This window comes from Daphnia pulicaria, chromosome 1, assembly GCF_021234035.1.
Source record: "Daphnia pulicaria isolate SC F1-1A chromosome 1, SC_F0-13Bv2, whole genome shotgun sequence".
Classification (NCBI taxonomy): domain Eukaryota; kingdom Metazoa; phylum Arthropoda; class Branchiopoda; order Diplostraca; family Daphniidae; genus Daphnia; species Daphnia pulicaria.
In genome coordinates, this window is record NC_060913.1 from 530,688 (window position 1) to 550,520 (window position 19,833).

General features: G+C 46.9%; 3 protein-coding genes across 8 annotated transcripts; all 3 read right to left on the minus strand.

Moving 5' to 3' along the window:
- Positions 1–574: 574 nt before the first annotated feature.
- LOC124310942 (trypsin-1-like) lies at positions 575–2,144 on the minus strand. Its single transcript, XM_046775131.1, has 6 exons — positions 1,839–2,144; positions 1,687–1,771; positions 1,490–1,594; positions 1,110–1,387; positions 891–1,045; positions 575–826 (listed from the first exon to the last, which is right to left on the minus strand). Exons 1-6 carry the CDS (start codon positions 1,900–1,902, stop codon positions 668–670), a joined length of 846 nt encoding a protein of 281 aa, XP_046631087.1. The 5' UTR covers positions 1,903–2,144; the 3' UTR covers positions 575–667.
- Positions 2,145–3,091: 947 nt separating this feature from the next.
- On the minus strand, positions 3,092–14,572 carry LOC124352315. Of its 5 annotated transcripts, none has more exons than XM_046802000.1 (11): positions 14,205–14,572; positions 10,612–10,965; positions 8,898–10,504; positions 8,649–8,794; positions 8,164–8,569; positions 7,352–7,661; positions 6,967–7,144; positions 6,742–6,904; positions 6,580–6,664; positions 5,368–6,513; positions 3,092–5,304 (listed from the first exon to the last, which is right to left on the minus strand). In XM_046802000.1, the coding sequence occupies exons 2-11, from the start codon at positions 10,963–10,965 to the stop codon at positions 4,132–4,134; spliced, it is 5,568 nt and encodes a 1,855-aa protein (XP_046657956.1). In that variant the 5' UTR covers positions 14,205–14,572; the 3' UTR covers positions 3,092–4,131. The 5 variants fall into 5 exon arrangements, with proteins under 5 accessions (XP_046657956.1, XP_046657957.1, XP_046657958.1 ...); XM_046802001.1 differs by lacking the exon at positions 14,205–14,572 and adding an exon at positions 12,345–13,679 and having other exon boundaries at positions 6,742–6,901; XM_046802002.1 differs by lacking the exon at positions 14,205–14,572 and adding an exon at positions 12,345–13,679 and having other exon boundaries at positions 5,368–6,510.
- Positions 14,573–14,743: 171 nt separating this feature from the next.
- On the minus strand, positions 14,744–19,756 carry LOC124352567 (unc-112-related protein-like). Of its 2 annotated transcripts, XM_046802107.1 has the most exons (10): positions 19,227–19,756; positions 17,875–18,395; positions 17,547–17,779; positions 17,074–17,463; positions 16,770–17,001; positions 16,487–16,699; positions 16,303–16,341; positions 16,043–16,121; positions 15,817–15,974; positions 14,744–15,750 (listed from the first exon to the last, which is right to left on the minus strand). In XM_046802107.1, the coding sequence occupies exons 1-10, from the start codon at positions 19,366–19,368 to the stop codon at positions 15,550–15,552; spliced, it is 2,208 nt and encodes a 735-aa protein (XP_046658063.1). In that variant the 5' UTR covers positions 19,369–19,756; the 3' UTR covers positions 14,744–15,549. The 2 variants fall into 2 exon arrangements, with proteins under 2 accessions (XP_046658063.1, XP_046658068.1); XM_046802112.1 differs by lacking the exon at positions 16,303–16,341.
- Between the last annotated feature and the right edge of the window lie 77 nt (positions 19,757–19,833).

Here is a 19,833-nt window from a genome sequence, read left to right on the forward strand (position 1 = left end):
TCTTAATCAGAACCTGCATTAGACACCACAAGGTTGTAATAATGGGTTTTTGGGTTTCAATAGTACGAAAAACCGGAATTTCACTGCAAGAAAAGATATATATTAAACAAATGTCATAGCAGTTCTATTCCTTAGGTCATAAAACTCGCAAATGAAAAAGCAGACGACAATAAGAAAACAAAATAATAATAAAAAACGCCATCTATGTTCGCTATCAGAAGACATTTAAGCAGTGTATGATTCTTCCGCTAGGAATAATTTCAAGAATTTTTTCCATCCGAATTCCGAAATAAGGCATTTCAGCAGCAATTTCGTCAGCTTGCCCAGGAAACGGTTGACGAAACTTGGCAATGCAACGCAACTTGTCAAACTTTCTAAAGAAAAGTATCCAATGGCGAGGGTTTTTTCCGAATTTTTTGTTATTTTTCCGGTTTTTCGGGCCTTTCCCGGACTTTTCAGGCGAGTGAACCACCAAAAACAAAGAGTTAGTATAAAAACAAAGAGTTAGTAATACCCCTGCGGTGGACGACTTAATACCACAGAAAAACCTAGAACAATTAAAGGTCGTGTTGAAATTTTATATTTTATTTTACTAAGTAGGAGGGGATTACACACTTTTTTAAAATACTAAATACAACATCCCGTTAAAACCTATGCTCACAAGTCATTAGAAACGGACGGTTTGTGAAATCCAGTTAATGTAATGATTAACACGAGTGTAAAGACCAGGTAAGCGAGGACGAGCGCATCCGATTCCGGCGCTGACGACGCCGACCAGCTGATGACGTCCGTCTTTCTTAATCATCAACGGACCACCGCTATCACCCTGTAAATTCAATCTGATTTAGTAAGCTCATTACGCATGGCAAAAATATTCCAATTCTTCCTACTTGACAAGAATCTTTGCCGCCATTTTCAAGACCAGCGCACAATGCCGAGTTGATGATGGTTAGCGATTTCTTCTCGTCTTTGTACCATTGCTGGCAATCCTTATTAGCCAAGATTGGCACGTCAACCTTCTGCAGTGTGTTGGCTCTTTTTCCACCTGACATTGCGACAATAGATAATAATAAAAATAATTCTTCAAATAATAAAAGGCTTTGACATACCATTTTTAACCTCATCGTTCCACCCCCAACCGGCCACGGTGGCCAGCAGTCCAGCGAATGAATCTTCATCTGGGTTAGGTAAACAGGCCGGCTGAACGCGGTCGCTCCATTGCACGTCGCCATCGAGATTAATGAGGGCGATGTCGTCAGCCAATTGACGAGTCAGGTACGACGGATGCATGACGATCTGGTTGACTCGAAACAATTTCGTTTGTTGACTGTCGGCACCCAGGAGGTTGTGCTCAGCCACACTCACTTGAATCTGCGGTGCTCTGCGACTGAATTCATAATTTCAATTAATTTATTAATGATTTAAAAATGAAACCAAACATTGGAAAAATAAAATAAGAGTGTTTTTTTTCTGTTATTCCGGTTTATACTTAAGGACGCAATGGGCTGCTGTGAGAATCCATCGCTTGTTGATGAGCGCACCGCCACAAAAATGCTCACTACTCTGCCCACGCAATAATTTCAGCGACACCATCCTGCATACAAGGAATAAGAATTATAACACCATTCAATCTTTGAAGTTTTATGTTGTTTTGGCCTTTTGGGCCATAAAGGAAATGGAATTCACCAAGGGAATTCTCCTTCTACGGCGTCAATGCCGTTGACGATTCGCCCGTTCCTGAATTTCGATACACCGCAGTCAACGTCGGCCACTAAATCAAAATAAAACGAGACATTAGGAAACAATAAAATTTAATCCGAAATAATATCGTGAAATACTGTTGACGAAAGCATCCAGCGGCTGGAAGTAAAGGAAACCAATGATCACTAGAATGAATTGCATCTTGTTACAAGACCGGTTTGATTGGTTAGGCGAAGTCGAATCAGATTGAAATCTGTTGGCTGTTGAAGGTGTCGTTGTCTTGAATCAACTGACACGGAGCACCTTTATATCACCCGTGAAACACCGTCTGAGCCGAATGAGCGGGCAGCTGAAAGTGATTTGGAAGCAAGGGCGGGAGTATAAGAAGTTCAAAAAATGAACTTGTTGCTTAAAAAAGGAATAGAGGAAGAAGTTAAAAAGGCCCATCTCTTGTTTGGGGTTTTCAAGGCCTTCCCAGTTTTCCACCTACGACCTGCACGAGATATCTAAGGATATTGTACAGAAAATAAATATTCGGGAATCAAATGTATGTCATCGCCACCATCATGTCTTTTCCCGGTTTCAACTGTCAAGGACGCTGGTACCACGTTACGTTGCTCAACTCTAAGGTGATGTAAGTCATCTTCGATGAGTCATTAATAAAGCGTCAATGACTATTGATCGAAGATCAATAACCGTGTAGCCATGCACCAATGCTACTTATCTTCTAGTAGCGCATTTCTTCATTACGTTAAACCGTTAAAGTTAAGTTGTTGTTTCTGAAGTAATAATTTTCTAATGGTAATAATGGTCATGGGACAGTAAGTTCCTTAAATTAAATGCATCGGTTAAAACCATTAAGTGATGTAACCGATTGCATTCGTTTTCTGCTACATAATTAGGTTCGAAATGTCATCAAAATGTTACAGGTTTAAAGCCAATAAAAAGACGTCATAAAATGAGATAATCTACCAACCTAAATCGTCGTTACTTCAACACGACTATGAGGATGTCGGCATTTTCTTCAGAGTCATCTTGACTTTCGGCATACACATTTCTAGACAAATCAAGGAGCCCACATATACAATTATCCTCGTGATCAAAAGCTCGGGGTTTTCCCACAAGTTAGACCTAGAAGAGTATACACAATAAATCAATAACCAGCAGCCGAGAGCCTCTCTTGGCGATAGCCGACTTTCACTTTCACCTCCATCCGCTTCCTGCCGACATACCGGATGTCTCCAATGCGCTGCCCGCATCGATTTCAATCAACTTGAATGCGCATCATCCAACAAGTTGGGACAATGCTATCTAAGAAAAAAATAAAATAAACCAACACACAATGACGTCACACAATCAAGGAGAGACAAACCAAATAAAAAACAAAATCGACACAACTAATATTTGTAATATTTATATCGACTCGTCAAGGCTCCTGGACAAGAAATCGAAACAAAACACGCGCGCATATGTGAAAGAAAAAGAGAAAAAATACGTGACAAAGTCGGAGAAATTGAAAAAAATACAGGCCAAGGCTTTGGTTTGTAATGAATTAGTAGTATAGTAGTGGTGGTGGTGCAATCTACAACACACGAGAGACTGCGACGACCAACCCCCCTCCCTCCCCAAAAAACCAAAAACAATTGGAATCATTTCTTCTCTATAAATGCCAAAGGGGTCAAAGATATTCCGGGACAGCCATAAATACAAGAAGATAAAAAAAGGGAAGAAGAAAAACACATTATACATTATAAGACGATGGCACAACAACCGCGTGATGTCGCTGACTTGGCGCACGAGGTACATGTCAACCCAAAAAAAAATGGACCTGAATTTTGTTATTTTTTTTTTTTAGTTTGAATGACGTCAAAAAAGATATGGCTGATGGGTGGGTGGAAAAACTTGTCTTACTAAATATATGCCAAACTGCATATTATATAATGATATATATACATAATTAATACATTGTGTACGTGTGCATCTTTGTGTGTATAAATTAAACGGGGGATAAATTTTGCACGGCCACAATGAGCCCCAAAAAACCCAAAAAATTTGGATATTATTTTTCTGTTATTCAACACATGGGGGTATATAGGATCAACGATATAGAGGTAAATTGGCCAGTGTACAGGTTATATTCATTTTGAAAACCTGACTAGAAAAAAACGATTCCGGCCACAACATTTTGGGATACGAAATAATAAAACGTTTAACACAAATATTTCACTAAACAGGAAAAGGAGAAAACTTAGGACAAACCTCTTTTTAAATATTTCATTAATGAATCAAGAGGGGAGGAAAACGAAATTTGGTTTTCGGAACGGTCAAAGACACAACAAAATTTAAGACTAGTGGGGTAGTTAGGATATTGGTGGTGTTGGCGGTGTAGTAGTTTTAAATAGTTACGACAAACTTGTTTTTTCTTTAACGTTAGGATTCAGGATCAACCGATGCCGAGTCGGTGGCCGTTTCATCTCGGACGGGATGGCCCGTACTGAGATCGATGTACAAAGCATCTTCGTCTTCTTCTTCGTCGTCGCTGCCTGGCCGGCCTTTGGTTTTCTCGTCGTAGACGATTTCTGGCTCCGTTCCAGCCACTTCAGGGTTCACCGGTTCCGACCAAATTTCCAGGTTGGAGCATTTCCAATAACTTGCCGGCAACTTGGCGGCCTTGCTGCCCTTCAACTGGAAGTGCAGCCCAATGTGCTCGGAGAGTTCCTCTTGAATCATCACCGTGAAATCGCAGAAATTGCAGCGGAAACTGCCCGTGGCCCCGTTGGCCGCGTGATGGCCGATGTGACTAATCAGATCCTCTTGGTTGCCACACCTGTACGGGCAGTACTGGCAAGAAAACGGCTGCTGGACGCTCTGGTGTTGAACGGAACGCAACTTGTCCTGCAGCCAAATGTGTTGCCGGTCGGCCGTCGATAGCGGCTGCTCGGGCAATTGAATCGTCGGGACGGTGGTTGTCGGTGGTAGCTCGTGGGTTTCGACGTCCATGGCTTCGTCGGCCGTCGTTTCGCCACCGGCGGCCGTCTCGCTCTCGTCGTGCCTCTTCATGTGCTGCTGGAAATTGGTGTAGTACTTGACGGCGTAGTCGCAACGGTCGCAACGGTAGCGCTGCTTGGAGCCGTGCAGATTGGAATGGACTTTGAACTGCTCCTTCTTCTCGAAGCTGGACGGGCACTTGGAACACTGGAACCGTTTCAGCGGCTTCGTATTGTTGTCCGTCGTCGACGTCTCGGCCGTCAGCTCGTCCTCGTCTTCCGTCTGGTGCAGGTGCAGCTTCTCGTGTTTCGTCAAATTGTCCTGGGCCTTGACGGCGTAGTTGCAGAAGCGGCAGCGGAACGGGCCGTTGCCACCGTGCAGAGAGATGTGATACTGCAGCGCTTTGCTGTCCGGGTCGAATCGAGCCGGACACAGCGGGCAATTGGCCCAAGTCTTTTCGGCAGTGATGGCAATTTGACTGGGTTTCACTTCCGATTCCTTCCGGCTGGTCAAATCTATCGCCCCTTCCTCCTCATCCGCACTGCTGTTGGGTTGGACGGCCAAAATGCGAGGCTGCGGATGCTGTTCAGACGCGCCGTGATGTTCCACCAGCACCTAATTAATCAAATCAGCTGTCAGATTTAAATTTAAAATATAAATGAAAAACAAATGAAGTACCTTGGTTCTCTCTTGATATTCGCGACTGTGAACCTTCCAATGGGCCAGCAGGTGGTTTTCTTGGCGGGCCGTATAAGAGCAGACGTCACAGCGGAAGGCCAGTTTGACTCCGTGAAAGCGTTGGTGAATCAGGAGCTCCGTCTCGACCAGAAAACGGGCCGGGCAATGAGCGCAAAAGTGTAACTTTTTCCCCTCGCCATCTTTGGCGTCTTCGCCGGCCCGTCCCAGCAGCAAATCCAATTTCGGTTGAGGGGCGGCACTTCCGGACGACGAAAGCGACGAACAAGATTCTTCCGCTTCTTTGCCAACCAGGGCCGAGGCTTCTCCCCCCGTTTTGAAACCCGCCACTCCGGCCAATTGGCGCAACTGCTCCTCGTCGGATCTCGAAGGATCGGCCAGGGCGTGGATGATGCCCAGGACGTTCTGGTGGACTTTGACGTGGGCCGACAAGACGCCGGCGTTGTTGCACCGGTAATTGCACATTGAGCAGGCGTGCATGTTGTCGCCACCGCCGCCGGCGGCGCTGCCCGGCTTGGTCTGGTGTCTCTTCTCGTGCTCCTGGATGTTGGCCTTGCGGACATTGACGTGCGGGCAGTGGCGGCACTTGAACATTTTGTAAAATTTCGACCCCCGCGACACCCACGTCAGCGGAATGTCCAGCAGCGAAACCGTGGCAGAGTCCGGCAGACGGGCGATCGTGTTGGGATCCAGGCCCAGGTGGGTGTAACCTTCCGAGCCGATTCCGCTGCTGGATGCGGCCGCGACAGCCGAGGAAGACGAGCAGGCCGAGACGGGCGTGGGCGAATGATCTTCAGCAGCGGCCACCATCACTTCATCGTCCGCCATTTCGATGGCTTCAGCGGCTTCAGCTTCCGCCTCGGCTTCCGACCCGATGGCATCCGAATCGGACGCGTAGTTATCACCGTCCAGGAGGCCGACGGGCGGCAGACCGTGGACGCTGAGGTGTTGATTCAGCAAATGCCTCCGGCTGACATTGTAGGAGCATTGCGAACACTTGTAAGGCGCACCCCGCGGCCGATGGAACTGCCGGTGGTAAACGTATTGGCTCTTGTTGTCACTGACGTACGGGCAAGAGCTGCAACGGAATCTTCTCCCAGAACTCGACTGTTCCGCGGTGTGGCTCTGCTATTTGAATGAGTTAAAACGTTAACTTTCAGTTTCAAATGGACAAATATGTTAATACAATCGCACCTTTTCGACGCTGCAAGAAAGTTGGCCGGAAGAATCCAATTTCAAATCGTGCATGCCGTGCAGTACGAGATGCTGGGCCAGTTCCCTACAGAAATTGAATAAGATAATGCATAAAATATTTAAAGTTAATTGATGACTGTTAATTGAATTATTAGTGCGCACTGTTTATCGGTGACGAAAAACGGGCAGATGGGACAGCGGATGGGCCGACCCGATCCCGTTTTGTGATGTTGCCGGTGAACTTCAATGTCCGTCAGACTTTTGCAAGCAAACGGGCAAATGGAACACGAATACTGTTGCACATCCGCGTGCATCATGTAACCTGCTAATCACAAAAATGATTTAATTCGACAAATCAATCTAAAATTTCAATTAAAAAACACGTACCCATGGAATCTTCATCAGGAAGTGGGCTTTCTCTTTTGGCCGTTTTCTTGCCGGCCCTGCCATTGAGAGGCGAGATGGACAAATCGTCACCTTCACGACTCAATTCCGGTCCGTCTTCATCCGTCACTCGATTTTCAATGACTTGGATGTTGCCATTGTGTTTCAAACGGCAATGGCGCTGTTATAACAAAACATCATTCAAAGATTAGACGGGAATCCAATTGGCAATTAGTCCTAACTAAACTAAAAACAAATAATAATCTTCTGCAAAAAACTAAAAACGTTCACACTTCTAATCATTCCTATCTATTGGGAAGGACAAACGGAAAATAAATAAAAAGTTAGCCAATCAGAAAAATTAAAAAAGGAAAAGAGAGAGAAAAACCTGAATCACATGTTTCCAATTGGAAACTTGATTGCAGACTCCACACCGAAAAGCGGGCGCCGTGGAAGTTGAAGAACCTCCTCCTCCACCTCCAACTCCGCCGGAAGAGAGAAGGAAGCCGGCGGCGGCGGGTTGCGGCGGTGGCAAAAGAGTGGCCAAGCTGCCAGGCTCACCCATGGCCATCTGGCCGCCGCTCGTCAGCCCAGTGGATGAAACCGACAGGGAAGGACTGCTGTGATTAGTACCGACACCCGAGGGATGATAGTGAGCGCTTCGAATGTGTTGCAAGACCGTCTCCCGGTTATGATCCCTGTTGATTGAATTGATCCACGTTTGTTTTTGGTTTTTAGAAAGAAAAGTGGAGAGAGAGAGAAAAGTTAGCCACCAATCACCACAACCAATCACCTTTTTGAGTTAGTTTCAAGTTATTATTATTACATCAATTAGTTTAATGCCGTTTGCCATTTTGATTAGTTTCTAAGGTCCCCAATTTGTTTTAAATAATTTGGACAGGACGGAAACACCGAGAAGTGGGGGGTGAGAAAATACCCTAATGACACTCTGCCAGTTGGATCCTTTGCCACAGAGGCCACACGAGAAATTGTCCCGTCTCGTGTGTTTGGCCATGTGGGCCAACACCATTCGCTTATCTTTGTGCCTAATTAGTCAGACACGTTTTTTATCATAAACTTGCGCAACATTTTCACAAAATTTGTTGGTAAAATCATTTTTTTTAAAATCCTTAACATGCCTTATTCAATTTTAATTTAAAAATTAAAATTAGCGCCGGAATCAAATAAGGATCGACTTACTTGAAAACGCAGCGTTTGCATTTCCAGATGGTCCGTCGTGGATTGGCGCTGGCGCTGCTGGTCGATTTGGTGGGCGACGGATATTCCGTCGTCAAGTGCTGAGAATCTTCCGGGTGGATGGCGTTGAGCGACGGAAGCTGGCGGATGGCGGGAGGTGGCGGTAAGAGACTTGAGGCGATACTGGCCAGCGAAGTGGCCAACGAGACGGCGGACAAATTGAACGGCAGCGACTCAACGGAGGTGGAAGAAGTTGTGGCAGCGGCAGGAGCCGCAACGGGAACGGGCGAAGGCACCGGCGAGGGAGACGGAGACGGCGACAAGGAATCAGTCCGCCGAGAAGAAGAAGCCGCCGCTCTGCGTCCCATTTCTTCCATGGCGAATCGCCCGTGGGTCACCGCCGGCCCTCCTGTAAAATCAAAACAAAATAAAAATTTGCTGGTAAAATTAAAAGAGACAACCGGATGAGGACAACCGAGTTCGTTTACCCGATTCCGTGACGCGCATCATAACCAGGTAACGGTCGTACTGATCGTAATGACGTTCGCCAGAAGAGTCCAGCAAGAGAACTCGAGCCTGTGTGTGAGCCGGGTCGCGGGCCGCTTTCAACTTGATGTGTTTAGTAATATCCCACCTGAATCGTTAAAATCCCCCCAACAACAAACAAATCAGAAAAAGTTACTCATTAGCGGCCAAAGTTGAAGCACGTCCGCCAGCTGTGCTGCTGGACTCCTCACCTCCAGTTGGAGCGGTAGGCGCATTGAGAACATTCGAACGGTTTCGTGTTGGTATGGCCGACCATGTGGACGTGGAAGCGAGAGGCCGTCGTGGCCCAAAAGGAGCACTGAGGGCAGCGGTAGACTCGGCGCACCGTCGAGCGGAGTTCCATCGATAACGAACCGGCGGCCGGTGCTCCAGCGCCACCCGTGACGGCCCCGATGCCGGGCGCCGTTTCGATCCCGACCAAACTGGCTTCGGAAACATCGCTGCCGGCCACGGAAGACGGCCGCTTGTTCTCTTCTTCCTCCATCATCATCATCATCATCATGGCGTCCGTTTCAGACTCGGTGTTGGACTCTTCCTCGACCGCCATCGACTGGTTCCAGACGAAAACTTTGTTCTCCATCGGGTGCGGCTGGGCAGCGGCGGTAGCGGAAGCGGCGGATTCTTCGCTCTCCTCGTTGCTGGCCGCCTGCAGGGCCCTGGGACACTGTTTCAAATGCGAGAGGAGATCGGCTCTTGTTTTGCACCTCTGGCGGCAGTGCTGGCACCTGGACGACCAGGAAATGTTGGTGGAAACGCTGGCCGTCGCCAATGGATGACTGTCCTCGCTCCGGCTGCTTTCGTTGTTGCTGCAACCGGCCAATTTCTGGGCCAGTTGATCGAGGAATCCACTTTTGCGCTTGCGGGTCTCGTCGGCCGCCACCGCCGCCTTTTGGTTCTTGGCCAGCAATCCGACAGCTTCCAGGATTGATGAAGAGCTGGGCTCTTCGTCCCATTCACGCATTTGAATTTGCGGAATTTTCAGAATGGTGGCAGCAGCGGCCGGCGATGTCGTTGACTGTCCCGACTGGGCGATCGGGATCAAATTCGGGATAGGTCGAGGCGCGTTTTTCTTGGGCGCAACCAATTCCGGCGGAGAGACGGCCAGACTGTAATTCACCGGTGACATTTGTCCGCCGACATTTGTCGTTTTCGTTTCGCCATTCACTTTGCCGGACGGCTGCCGCATCAAATCCCCATCCCCCCAGACGGGCTTGTACTGGGAGCACTGGGAACGACTCCGGCCGGTGGAGTAGAGACGTCCGTTCTTCTGCGTCAAATCGTCCGGGTGTAGGAAACCGAAATCTTCTCGATCGGCTTTCGACGAGCTGCCGGCCAGTTCCTCGTCGTGGTCAACTCCTTCCAGTTCTCCTTCGTCGTCATCGTCATCCGGCAAGGGCAGGCCGCCCTGGGAGCGGGCGTCGTGTTCCATCCGCTCGAGCCGCAAGAGCTCGGCCTCGTCGGCGTCCATGGCCGTTTCGGCCGGACTGACTTCGTTGAGCTGGTCGGAGGCACCGACCTTGTTGCGCCGACGGGCCGATCTGGCCTTGTCGGGACTCAGGTGATGATTTTGAATGTGAACCGTCAGCGACTGTTTAATGTGGGCCGTGAAGTTGCAGAGCGAGCACTGGTACATGCCGCCGCCCATGTGATTCTTGAGATGCCGGTCCAGGTTCCACTTGTAGGGCGTCCGGAATTCGCACAAGTCACATTTGATCATGGGCATCGAATGATATTTAACGTGTTTGGTGTAGCGGGCCTTGACGTGAGTCACGTAATTGCATTTCACGCACCTGAAGAACTTGAGAGAGCCACAAAAAAATTAAGAATTAATCAAAACTGGTTGGGCCTCGATTGTGCATGTCCGTCACATCCGTCCGTCAGAGTCAAATGATGATGTTGTCTTACCTTTTTCTTGAGATGCGTGAGCCGTTCGTGACGTTGTAACGTGACTCGGGAGCGAGTGGTAAAGTCGCAAACAGAGCACTTGAAATCACCACCGGCCGTGATGGGCAGTGGCGCCGACTGGCGGCCAGTCCTCCCACCACCTAATTTGCCGCCCCTGCCACCGACTCCACCACCATCTTCCTCTTCGTCCATCATGAGAGCGGCTTCCTCGGCTTCGAATTCTTCCATGTCTTCCATGTCCTCTTCCGGCATGGCCGGCTCCTCTTCATCGTCGGATTGGCGAGCGATGCCGGCCGCTCGATGATTGTTGTTCGTTCCTTGGCTCTTGAAAGTGGATGGCACCGGTGGCGCCATCTATTCAACCAGAGACATTCAATACATCAAATCATAAAATATACAAAAAGCGTTCTACTATACTCCTATCCAGCTAGCTAGCTCTCGTCTTGGCGGTGGGATGAGATAAGGCTTCTTATCGGAATAGGAGGAGGAAGTCGAAGAAAATAAAAACCCAGAAAAGACAAAAGAGAAACGGGAGAGAGAATTTAATGAAGAGTTTACAATTCGGGAGCACGTTTTTTCTTTCTTTCTTTTCTATTTTTTGTTGTCTAGAGTTGGTGAAACGCAACTGGTGGTGATTGTTAACCATCATCATCCTCTTTGTCGGTTCAGATCACGATCCTTTTTTTTTTCAATCAAGGTCGAGTCAAGGGGCAGACGGAATCAGGATTTTCTTGAATCCAATCACGCGGGAAGGTGGCAATGGCGCTGCTACTGCTATCTCTCCTTTCTCTCTCTCTCTCTCCCGTCCGTCCCAGGTTGTTTACACCTTAGGATGGCCTTTAAGTTTCTGCTGCAAAAGTCTTATCGCGTCTCACGAGACGACCTGGATCCATTTCATTCCGTCGTCGTCAAGAGTTTCTTATCATGTGAAAACAAGGCACGTTAAAAAAAAAGAAGAGATAGGTAGGTAGGAAAAAATAAAAAAGGTGGACGTGCTGGTCCATTCCGCTCCCACCTGATGACTCTCTGCGGTGTGAGGCCGGGCGCGCCACCCGCCAACTGATTACGCGGCCGAGGCATTCCACCTCACGTCTAGAGAATAGTCTTTTGTTTTTCATCTCTTTCTTAGTCTACGATTTTTCGGTTCACCTTTATTTTTCTTTTCTAAATACAAAATTGGGAATTGGAGTCTAGCCAAGTTCCATCAACTTTGGTCAAAGGTAGAGAAAAGTATAATATCAAAAGTGTTTGGTTCCATCGCCCAAAACAATCGAAAAAAAGGTGCAAGATGACGGCATTTGTGTGCAATGTTACACTCGACTTTCTGGCGGAGCACAGCCAATAAGCTGAGGGGGGGAGCGACCAGGTATCGATGGATAGAGAGACCCAAACGGCAATAAGAAACCGATTGAAACCGCCGCCTTCCGCTTCTATAGCCCAGCGCGTCACGTTGCTAACACACACACACACACAGAGTGAAGGCAGTGTACACGTCCGAGAAGAGCTTGGCCCAAAGAGGATGTGTGTGTGTAGGTTTTCTGTAACTAGTCCATCCTCTGTGAGTGAGAGAGAGTCCGACCTCTCTCACATTATCAAAGCAGGAAACCCTCACTGGCTGACTCCCCAAAAGAGCCGGAGGAATGCGCCACTACTAGCAGGACTATAACACATTCCCGATATTCACTTTTCAAATGGAAATAAAAAAAATAAAAAAATTTCGGGAGTCGTTTTACCTTTTTGTTATCCAATTGGTTTGATTTGTGTGTCAGTGTTGGTTGGCGGGGATCGCTGGACGAGAGGAGGATTCTGGATTACAACACGAGAGGAAAGCTCGACTGCAACTAACCCGCTGGCCTCGTCCAGCTCTCTGCTCTGCTCTGCTCTCTGTGTGTACACACCCTCCCTTCCAGAGCAGAGGACCGCCTCCTCCTCCTCCTCCTCCTCCTCTAGGAGGGTTCGTCAGAGAGAGAGAGCCCCTCACAGCCGAATGTGCGTGGTGCAGGAGCCACGTCACCCGGTGACGCTCACGCGACATGCAACCCTCAATACTCTCCGGGAAAAAAAGAAGAAAAAAACCCAAAAAGATTTTTCTCTTTTTCGGGCTGTTATCGTAGGAAAAAAAAAAAGTCTTGGAAAAGTCATCCACATCCACCGTCAACCACAGGATCCTGCGTTGCATGGGGCTTCCCGGCGGCCGCCGCCTTCCATCCAACATTTATCAGAATGTAACAACGGCGCTGCAAGGAATGTTTTTCAAGTTTGTTTTTTTTCCTATCTCTCTCTCATTTTAAATATCCGCCAGATAAGAGCCGAAACGTCTATTCCTTGGTGTGTTTTTCAGACGATTGTGAAACCCCGAAAAAAAATTTGTGTTCAGGTGCGGTCGCCAGAGGACCGCCACCTGTACAGGTGTCTGAACGGCAACTCATTATCAAAACACTGTGCAGCAGCAAAGCTGCATTCGTCGTGGTGCTGTCCAAACCCTATACACACTTTTTAGACATTTCTCTATCCCGACACACATCTGCCTAACGCACCTGCTTCAACAAAAACAAGAGCAATACAAAAGAAGCCATATATACCCGAGTGAGAGCGTCTGGAAAATGTACAGAGAGAAGATATCGATCGTGAGTCTTCTTCTTCAACAACCTTTTCTAGAAGGAATAGCTAGTATAAGAGAGAGAAGGAAGGAAAACGTAGATACACACATATACTATACTGTAGTACCAGTGGTGTGTGTGTGTGTGTGTGGTGGTTTTGAGAGCCAGCAAAGACTAGCGGATGGCGTGATGGCGCGGGCGCCGGAAGATTTGGATCAATAAGCTTTTGGGGACGACCCCACCCCCCCCCCCCTACCACTAGCAACCAACATGGAAGACCTACACACACACACTGCTACTAACAACTAAAAGTCAGGTGTGAGCTTCGACTTGTCTGCTGGTAGACTCTACTACTACCAGCATCAAGAATCAATCAACTGCTAAATAAGGTCACATGATTATTTCAAAAGAGGTAAGGAACACAGACACACACAACAACGTTGCCATGGGAGACGGGATTTTTCTCTCTTTCCATCCCACACACACACAGAGATAAAAGGAGAGAAAAAATAAAAATCATTGGCAAACGAAATAAAAAAGAGCGCGGCGCCATGTCTTTTCTTGTGTGGAGGATCGTCTGGAATTGGAAACACACACACACACACGACGAGTCTCTTTTAAAAAGAAGCTAAGAGAAGAGAGAAAAAAGGTTGGTCTTCTTCTGGCTCTGGAGCCAGCATCAGAAATAGAGCAGCAGCCGCCAGCAGAAAATGGTTGTTTTTCTTTTATTTTTATTTTTTCTCTTTGCTGCCTTGCTGGCTGCTGCTGCTGCTGCCTGGCGTCGTTACACACCCGACACACACACACACACAGAGACTATACAGCAGGAACGTGAAGAGGTTATCTGGAACCCGACATTATAAAAAGAGGCCAGCAGCAGCAGTAGCAACTAACACACAACGATCGATGATGATGTCCATTTCTACAACACCACGTGGTATTTTTCTGCCCGTAATCAACTAGAGATGGAATCGCAAAAAAAAGGTTTCTTACCTGTCCACAGGTCGGCGTTATAATAATCCCAGCAGCAGCAGCACTCGACAATATTTGTTGATCTGATATTCTAATTCTCTCAGCAGCCAGCAGCAGCAACAGCGACGTGTGTTACGTCCAAGAAGCTCCGGCTACGACTGGAAGGCCTCTGGTTTTAGCTCGTTGGTTGGCCGCCCTTTTGGTGAGTGGGGTGTTCCTCCTCCGCCCTCAGGGTATACACACCGTGTAGCAGCAGGTCACGCTCCTACAAAGAGGAGGAAGAGATCCCTTTCGGCCAAATTTCATTTTTGGGGGGATTTTTCCATTTGTTTGGACCTTGAAAGATTATCAACCTCTTCCCCAAATTAATTTTAATTGCATTAAAATCTACGAGCGAAAAGATTTCGAATTTTTTCGGGTTGGATATTATTTCAGGAAACCACTTGGAAAAATTCCCAACGAAAAAGAAGGTAATCATGGCCGCTAGATGGTTCTCTGTGTACCCAGGTGACTTATTTACTTTATACGGCCGTGGTCGTGGTGGTGGTAGAGCTCAGTAGTTAATGGATTAGCCAAAAATGTATTTTTGAAACAAGAAAGGATCATAGCACACACAAATACAAGACACCGAACACATTTTTTGTCTTGCTTTTTTTCTTCATCTCGGTAAGTTAATTATTCACGAAACTAGAAGCACACTACAATCAATAAAAGGACAGCTAAAATAGGTGATTGTTTTAAAAAGAGGCGCATGTGGTCAATTGAAAAGAAAAACAAATTCTAATATGTATAATTATAATCGTTAATCATTGCAGAACGTCTTATGACTCGTTGCTTCTTTCAGTATACCAAACAATTGGGATATTTTGTGTTTGTTTGTTTTAAAAAAGGCACATTTTGTTTCTTCTGTGGTGGTTTTTAAAATCGGATATTACACACTCGCTCCGTATAATAATATGAAAAGCCGTGCGTGATGGAGGCGTGAAGGTGATTGTATATCTTGTTCATTTAGAACCCATCGGGAATTTTTGTTTAAACGAAGAGACAAGGCACAAAAATCGCACCATCGGGCCACCATTAAATTAGGCCTATTCGGTTAATGTAACAACGTTTTTCGCCATCAAAGGGCTAAAAAAATCTAGCGCGTGAGGATTGGGGGGGGGGGAATTAAAAACACGTGGCGGGAGCAGAGATATTAATTGGATTGTCCTCGTCAATGAAAAAAAGAGAGAAGAATAACTTTGCCTTGTTTTTTTAGAAAAAAACAATCAAAGAATGCGGAAGCGTGATTAAAAATGGATGGAGGCGTGAATTTTTATAAAATTCCGGGTTGTCGTCGTCGTCCCCACAATCAAACAAACAACGTCTAAGACCAGCCGCCAGTCAGTTTGTGGAAGAGCTCCTCGTTGAGAGTTTGATTGGCTTCTTTGGAGCGCATTGACAGGAAAATGTAGCCGCCGATGAACTCGTGCACCACTTTGCAGTCGGCCGACAAACAGCTGAAGATGACACTCTCCTCCTCAAACTGGACCATCATGTGCTTCACTTCCCAGTTGACGTTCCACGCCTGGCCAAGAAGAAAAAATTTTGATTAAAGATTGAACGTAGACGAGGATAAAAAGGCTCAATATACCTTCATCGTGTTGTAGCGCCACGTTTTGATGTGATCGCCCGTCGTCAAGTCCATCCTCATCAATCGATTAAAGGCCACGCCCAGCAGCTCTTCCTTACGCTGGCCCATGAATTTCACGACAAAGAGCGAGACGCCGTACTCGGGTAAAGATTGCCAAGCTGTTGATGGGTACAAAAGTAGAGTATAAAGACACTTATTTATAATGTTTAACTTGTCGGGTATATACCTTTAATGTAATTCAGCTTGGCTTCGGTTAATGACAAATCTTTGACGTTTGTGTGCGCTTCCAGGATTCGAGTTGATACCTGCGTAAAACACGTGCTGAGCTGATTAAATAATTTCAACACTAAATGTAAATTTTCAAAAAGGAGGATAAAAGGGGAGGGTCAGGCAAAAAGGCTAATGCAATAATTGAGCATTCCGTGCAACGAATTGATTGTTTTGTGTGTTTGTTCGTGCTGATGGGTGAGGGCGAATCGAGGTTACCGATTTATCAGCCTGCGTTCCAGTGCACCCAGCGCACGACTTTTGTTTATTTTTTGTTTATTTATAGGAGATTTTTGTGTTTTTTTTAAAAAGTAAATAAAATGTTTGTTGTTGTTATGGAAGAAAAAGTCATTTTAAAAAATAAAGAAAAAAAAAGAAATAAACTTTAGTATTTTGGCTATACCTTGTTTTTGAGTTTGCGGATGAAACGAGGAGCGACATAGTCGTCGGGCTGGATGTCGAGTGAAGAAGGATTGATGGCCGGCGCCGGGGCCGGTTTCTGCATGGCCAGAAAAGCCAAAATCGAGCTGACTTCAGCGTCGTAAGATGCGTCGGCCATCGTTTTACCTTTAGCCGCTAGACGGCAGGCCGCCATCCATTTGGCGTATTGGGCTTCCTGTTACATCAAAGCAAGAAGAATGTGTCCAACAGTTGTGTTTGATCAAATAAGACAAAGTGAAACTTACGGAATCGCACCGGATCCACATCTCGGACATGCCATCCGGGCCGGGAACTTCCAACCGGATACCAAATTTGTCTTGCGACAGATTGACATCCGGAGTGACTTCGCAACCTCGTAACGGGATCTGATGGGCTGGCCCGGAACCCGACTCTCCTTTATTCTTGAAGGCAAACAATTGTAAATCCTTGCAGACGAACCAATAACGTTTAAAGCCTTTTAAGGTGAAGCGTTTCGGCCTTTGAATCAAATTTAAAAAAATAATAAAATTAGTCAAAAATGAATAGGGAGAAATAAAAAAATCGATTTACTTCATGTAACGAAGAAAATCCGACAATTCCGGTATGGAAGTGATGTCACTAGTGTTGCTGTGAACGTGGGTGCCTTCCAGAGTGTCCTGGAGGTCACTCAGGGCGGCGTCGATATCGTCGTCGCCGTCACGAGTGTCACTCAGCGGCTGAGGCTGGGCACTTTGTAAATTCACTTGGAGCTGAAGGGCCCCAAACATGAGCATCTCCTCTTCAGTGCAATCAATCTCCTCGTTGAGCAACTGCCATTTGGCCTGCTCGTAAATCTGATTGATGCGCACGGCGTCGTACTTTGGATTCAGGTCGTAAAATGAGTAGAATTTGTAGCGCAACAGGAGCGCGCTGTATTCCCGCACGCCTTGCTCCATGATGGACAAGGACGAGTCCAGCCAACTGATGAAAATAACAATGCGGGAAATAAATCAATATTGTCTGATTTTGATAAAAGTGGGTTAGGTTAGATAAGAGAAACTCACGCCACATTAAGACGAGCCCGTTCGATCAAGTTTTTGGGTCGAAGAAGCCTGGATCGGGCCTCCTGGCTGGGTGTGGCCGGACTGAGCGCCAGCGACATATCCATATTGGAGAAACTGCTGTTGGCCGTCGTGTTGAGGCTGTTGTTGGCAGTCATGTCAAAGATGGATGGTGTCGCATTGTGGCCGTTGCTGCCCGGAGTCGAATACGGTGAATTCTTTCTCCACGTGCCCGACTGATGGATGAGAAAATAATGATGATTAGTATTATTATTATTATTATGACGACACACAACACAACGTGAAAAAATATATGGCAACAACAACTCACATTAACTGGTGAGCTGATGGGCGTGGGTACGGGAGCCGGGGACCGATTGATGGTCGTGTTGGGCAGGACGGGCGTACATCCGGAGGTGGCCTTAATGTTGTCCAAACTGTTGTTGGAACTGTGAGTCGAATTGCCGTGGTGCCCGATGAACGTGTTGGTGTCGGCCGAATTGTTGGCCACCGTCCGCTTCTTGTGCGACGTGTTGGACTCACGTTCGCGATAATTGTAGCGCAAATCGTCAGACTCGAGCGGCTTGGCGAACGACAGCTCCTCCGGATGCCGGACGCCGAGCTCCTTGCACAGCGTCACGACGGCGTTGAACGTCTTGACGCTGAAATCCACCCGGCAATCCAAGTAGCGCAAATCTGGCAGCTGGACGCGCAGCGTTTTGTGCATGGGAGTGAAATGCAGCAGAGCATCCGCCTGGACGCCATACTGATCCAGCGTCGAACGGGTCCTCGACAGCCAACAGTTCCGGGCTGGCCACCAAAGAGCGTGATCCGACCAATCCGCCGCAATATCTAAAAAAAAACGAAAAGAAGATAAGATGTAACAAAATGTTAATATAAAATAGACTGGTGGGGGGTCATAAATTTTGATTATTCCAAAACATCCATCACTGTGATCACGTGATGTTGGGCGTGAAATTACACACACATTCAGGTGGGTGGTGGTGTATATGGGGCGGAAATGAAATGGGTCATGGTGGCCAAAAAAAGGGCGTCGTCCTGAATAATTTCGTTTCTGAAATCAGAGACGTTTGTGGTGGGTAAAATCATCCGGATGTTACGCCGAACCGCGATATGTGCACATAACACAAGCTGCTGACGGTGTTTCCAACAAACTAACTTTTTTTCAAAAATAAACATTCAAGTGATCCTTGACGTGATGAGAATACCGATCACCAGACTGTGCATTCCAATCGCCCGCCCTATTTTGCTTATAGCCTTTGCCAACGGCGGAATCAAAGAGAGAGGAGTGCAACCTTTCAAGGACTTGTCGGATTTTATTTGATTTTTTAATATATTTATATTCAGAGGGGTTTTTATTTTATTTTTCAAGAGAGATCCATTGTAAGAGAGAGTGACGCGAGGGGAGGCTATTTTTAAATGCCGCCTTTTTTCTTTCCTGTCTGCGCTAGACTGGGCCGAGAGAGGGAGCACTAGTAGCTGCTAGTGGGCGACCAAGAACTCATTTCAGATGTGGACAAGATGGCTCCCCCCATAATGTCTTTTAAATGCAAGCAAACAGACGCCTGGGAAATTGGGGCGTGATGATGTCAGCCTCGCAGTTGAATCCCCAAATATGGGCAAACAAGGACAACAAACAAATAATTGCATACAATATACTACCTAATTCCTCGACGAGACGCAGCATAACACCACCAATGTGCAGGTCACCTTTGACCCGGAGACATCGCTCGACCGACAAGTCAGTCACCAACACCTTCAATTCCCAGCTCCCGTCACCGACCAAATGTCCGTCGGCAATCATCTTGAATTTTTCTTCTCTCTCTCTCACAAGGCAGCAGCAGAGCACCTGTAGCTTAGAGCACCAAACAATAATTTCCAAGAGAGAGGCGATGCCCGTCCGTGACCAAACATGGGCAACACAAACGGGGCAACCCACACACACACAACTCTTTTCTCCTTTCCAACACCAAACACACACACACACACTCAAATAGTTCGATGGCTTTTTCGGACAGAATGAACAGTTCCAAAATTGTTCAATCACTAGTTGACATCTTGACGCAGTCGAGGTGATCACTTATTCAGGGGGCGAATCAACCCTTGTGTGTGAATAGTGTTGGAATATAAACAGATGGCCGTAAGACCAAGTCGACGTTTCATCCAGACTCGGTATGAGAGAGTCGTGTAACTAACGCCTTGGTACCCTAAAATCCCACTTCCAGATCTAAACAATCGATTCAAACTTTAATCGATCACGAAACGTAAA

Bases quoted from the DNA above. Each gene is read 5' to 3' on its own strand.
- LOC124310942 (XM_046775131.1), bottom strand. From the start codon at position 1,902: ATGCAATTCATTCTAGTGATCATTGGTTTCCTTTACTTCCAGCCGCTG. The intron at 1,595-1,686 runs GTGAATTCCATT...CCTTGTATGCAG, and splicing joins GTAGAAGGAGAATTCCCTTG to GATGGTGTCGCTGAAATTAT. The intron at 1,046-1,109 runs GTATGTCAAAGC...TCGCAATGTCAG, and splicing joins GAACGATGAGGTTAAAAATG to GTGGAAAAAGAGCCAACACA.
- LOC124352315 (XM_046802000.1), bottom strand. From the start codon at position 10,965: ATGGCGCCACCGGTGCCATCCACTTTCAAGAGCCAAGGAACGAACAAC. The intron at 6,665-6,741 runs GTGCGCACTAAT...CAATTTCTGTAG, and splicing joins TTTTTCGTCACCGATAAACA to GGAACTGGCCCAGCATCTCG. The intron at 6,514-6,579 runs GTGCGATTGTAT...TCATTCAAATAG, and splicing joins TTTCTTGCAGCGTCGAAAAG to CAGAGCCACACCGCGGAACA.
- LOC124352567 (XM_046802107.1), bottom strand. From the start codon at position 19,368: ATGATTGCCGACGGACATTTGGTCGGTGACGGGAGCTGGGAATTGAAG. The intron at 17,780-17,874 runs GTGAGTTGTTGT...CTCATCCATCAG, and splicing joins CCATCAGCTCACCAGTTAAT to TCGGGCACGTGGAGAAAGAA. The intron at 16,342-16,486 runs GTATAGCCAAAA...AATAAACAAAAG, and splicing joins TCCGCAAACTCAAAAACAAG to TCGTGCGCTGGGTGCACTGG.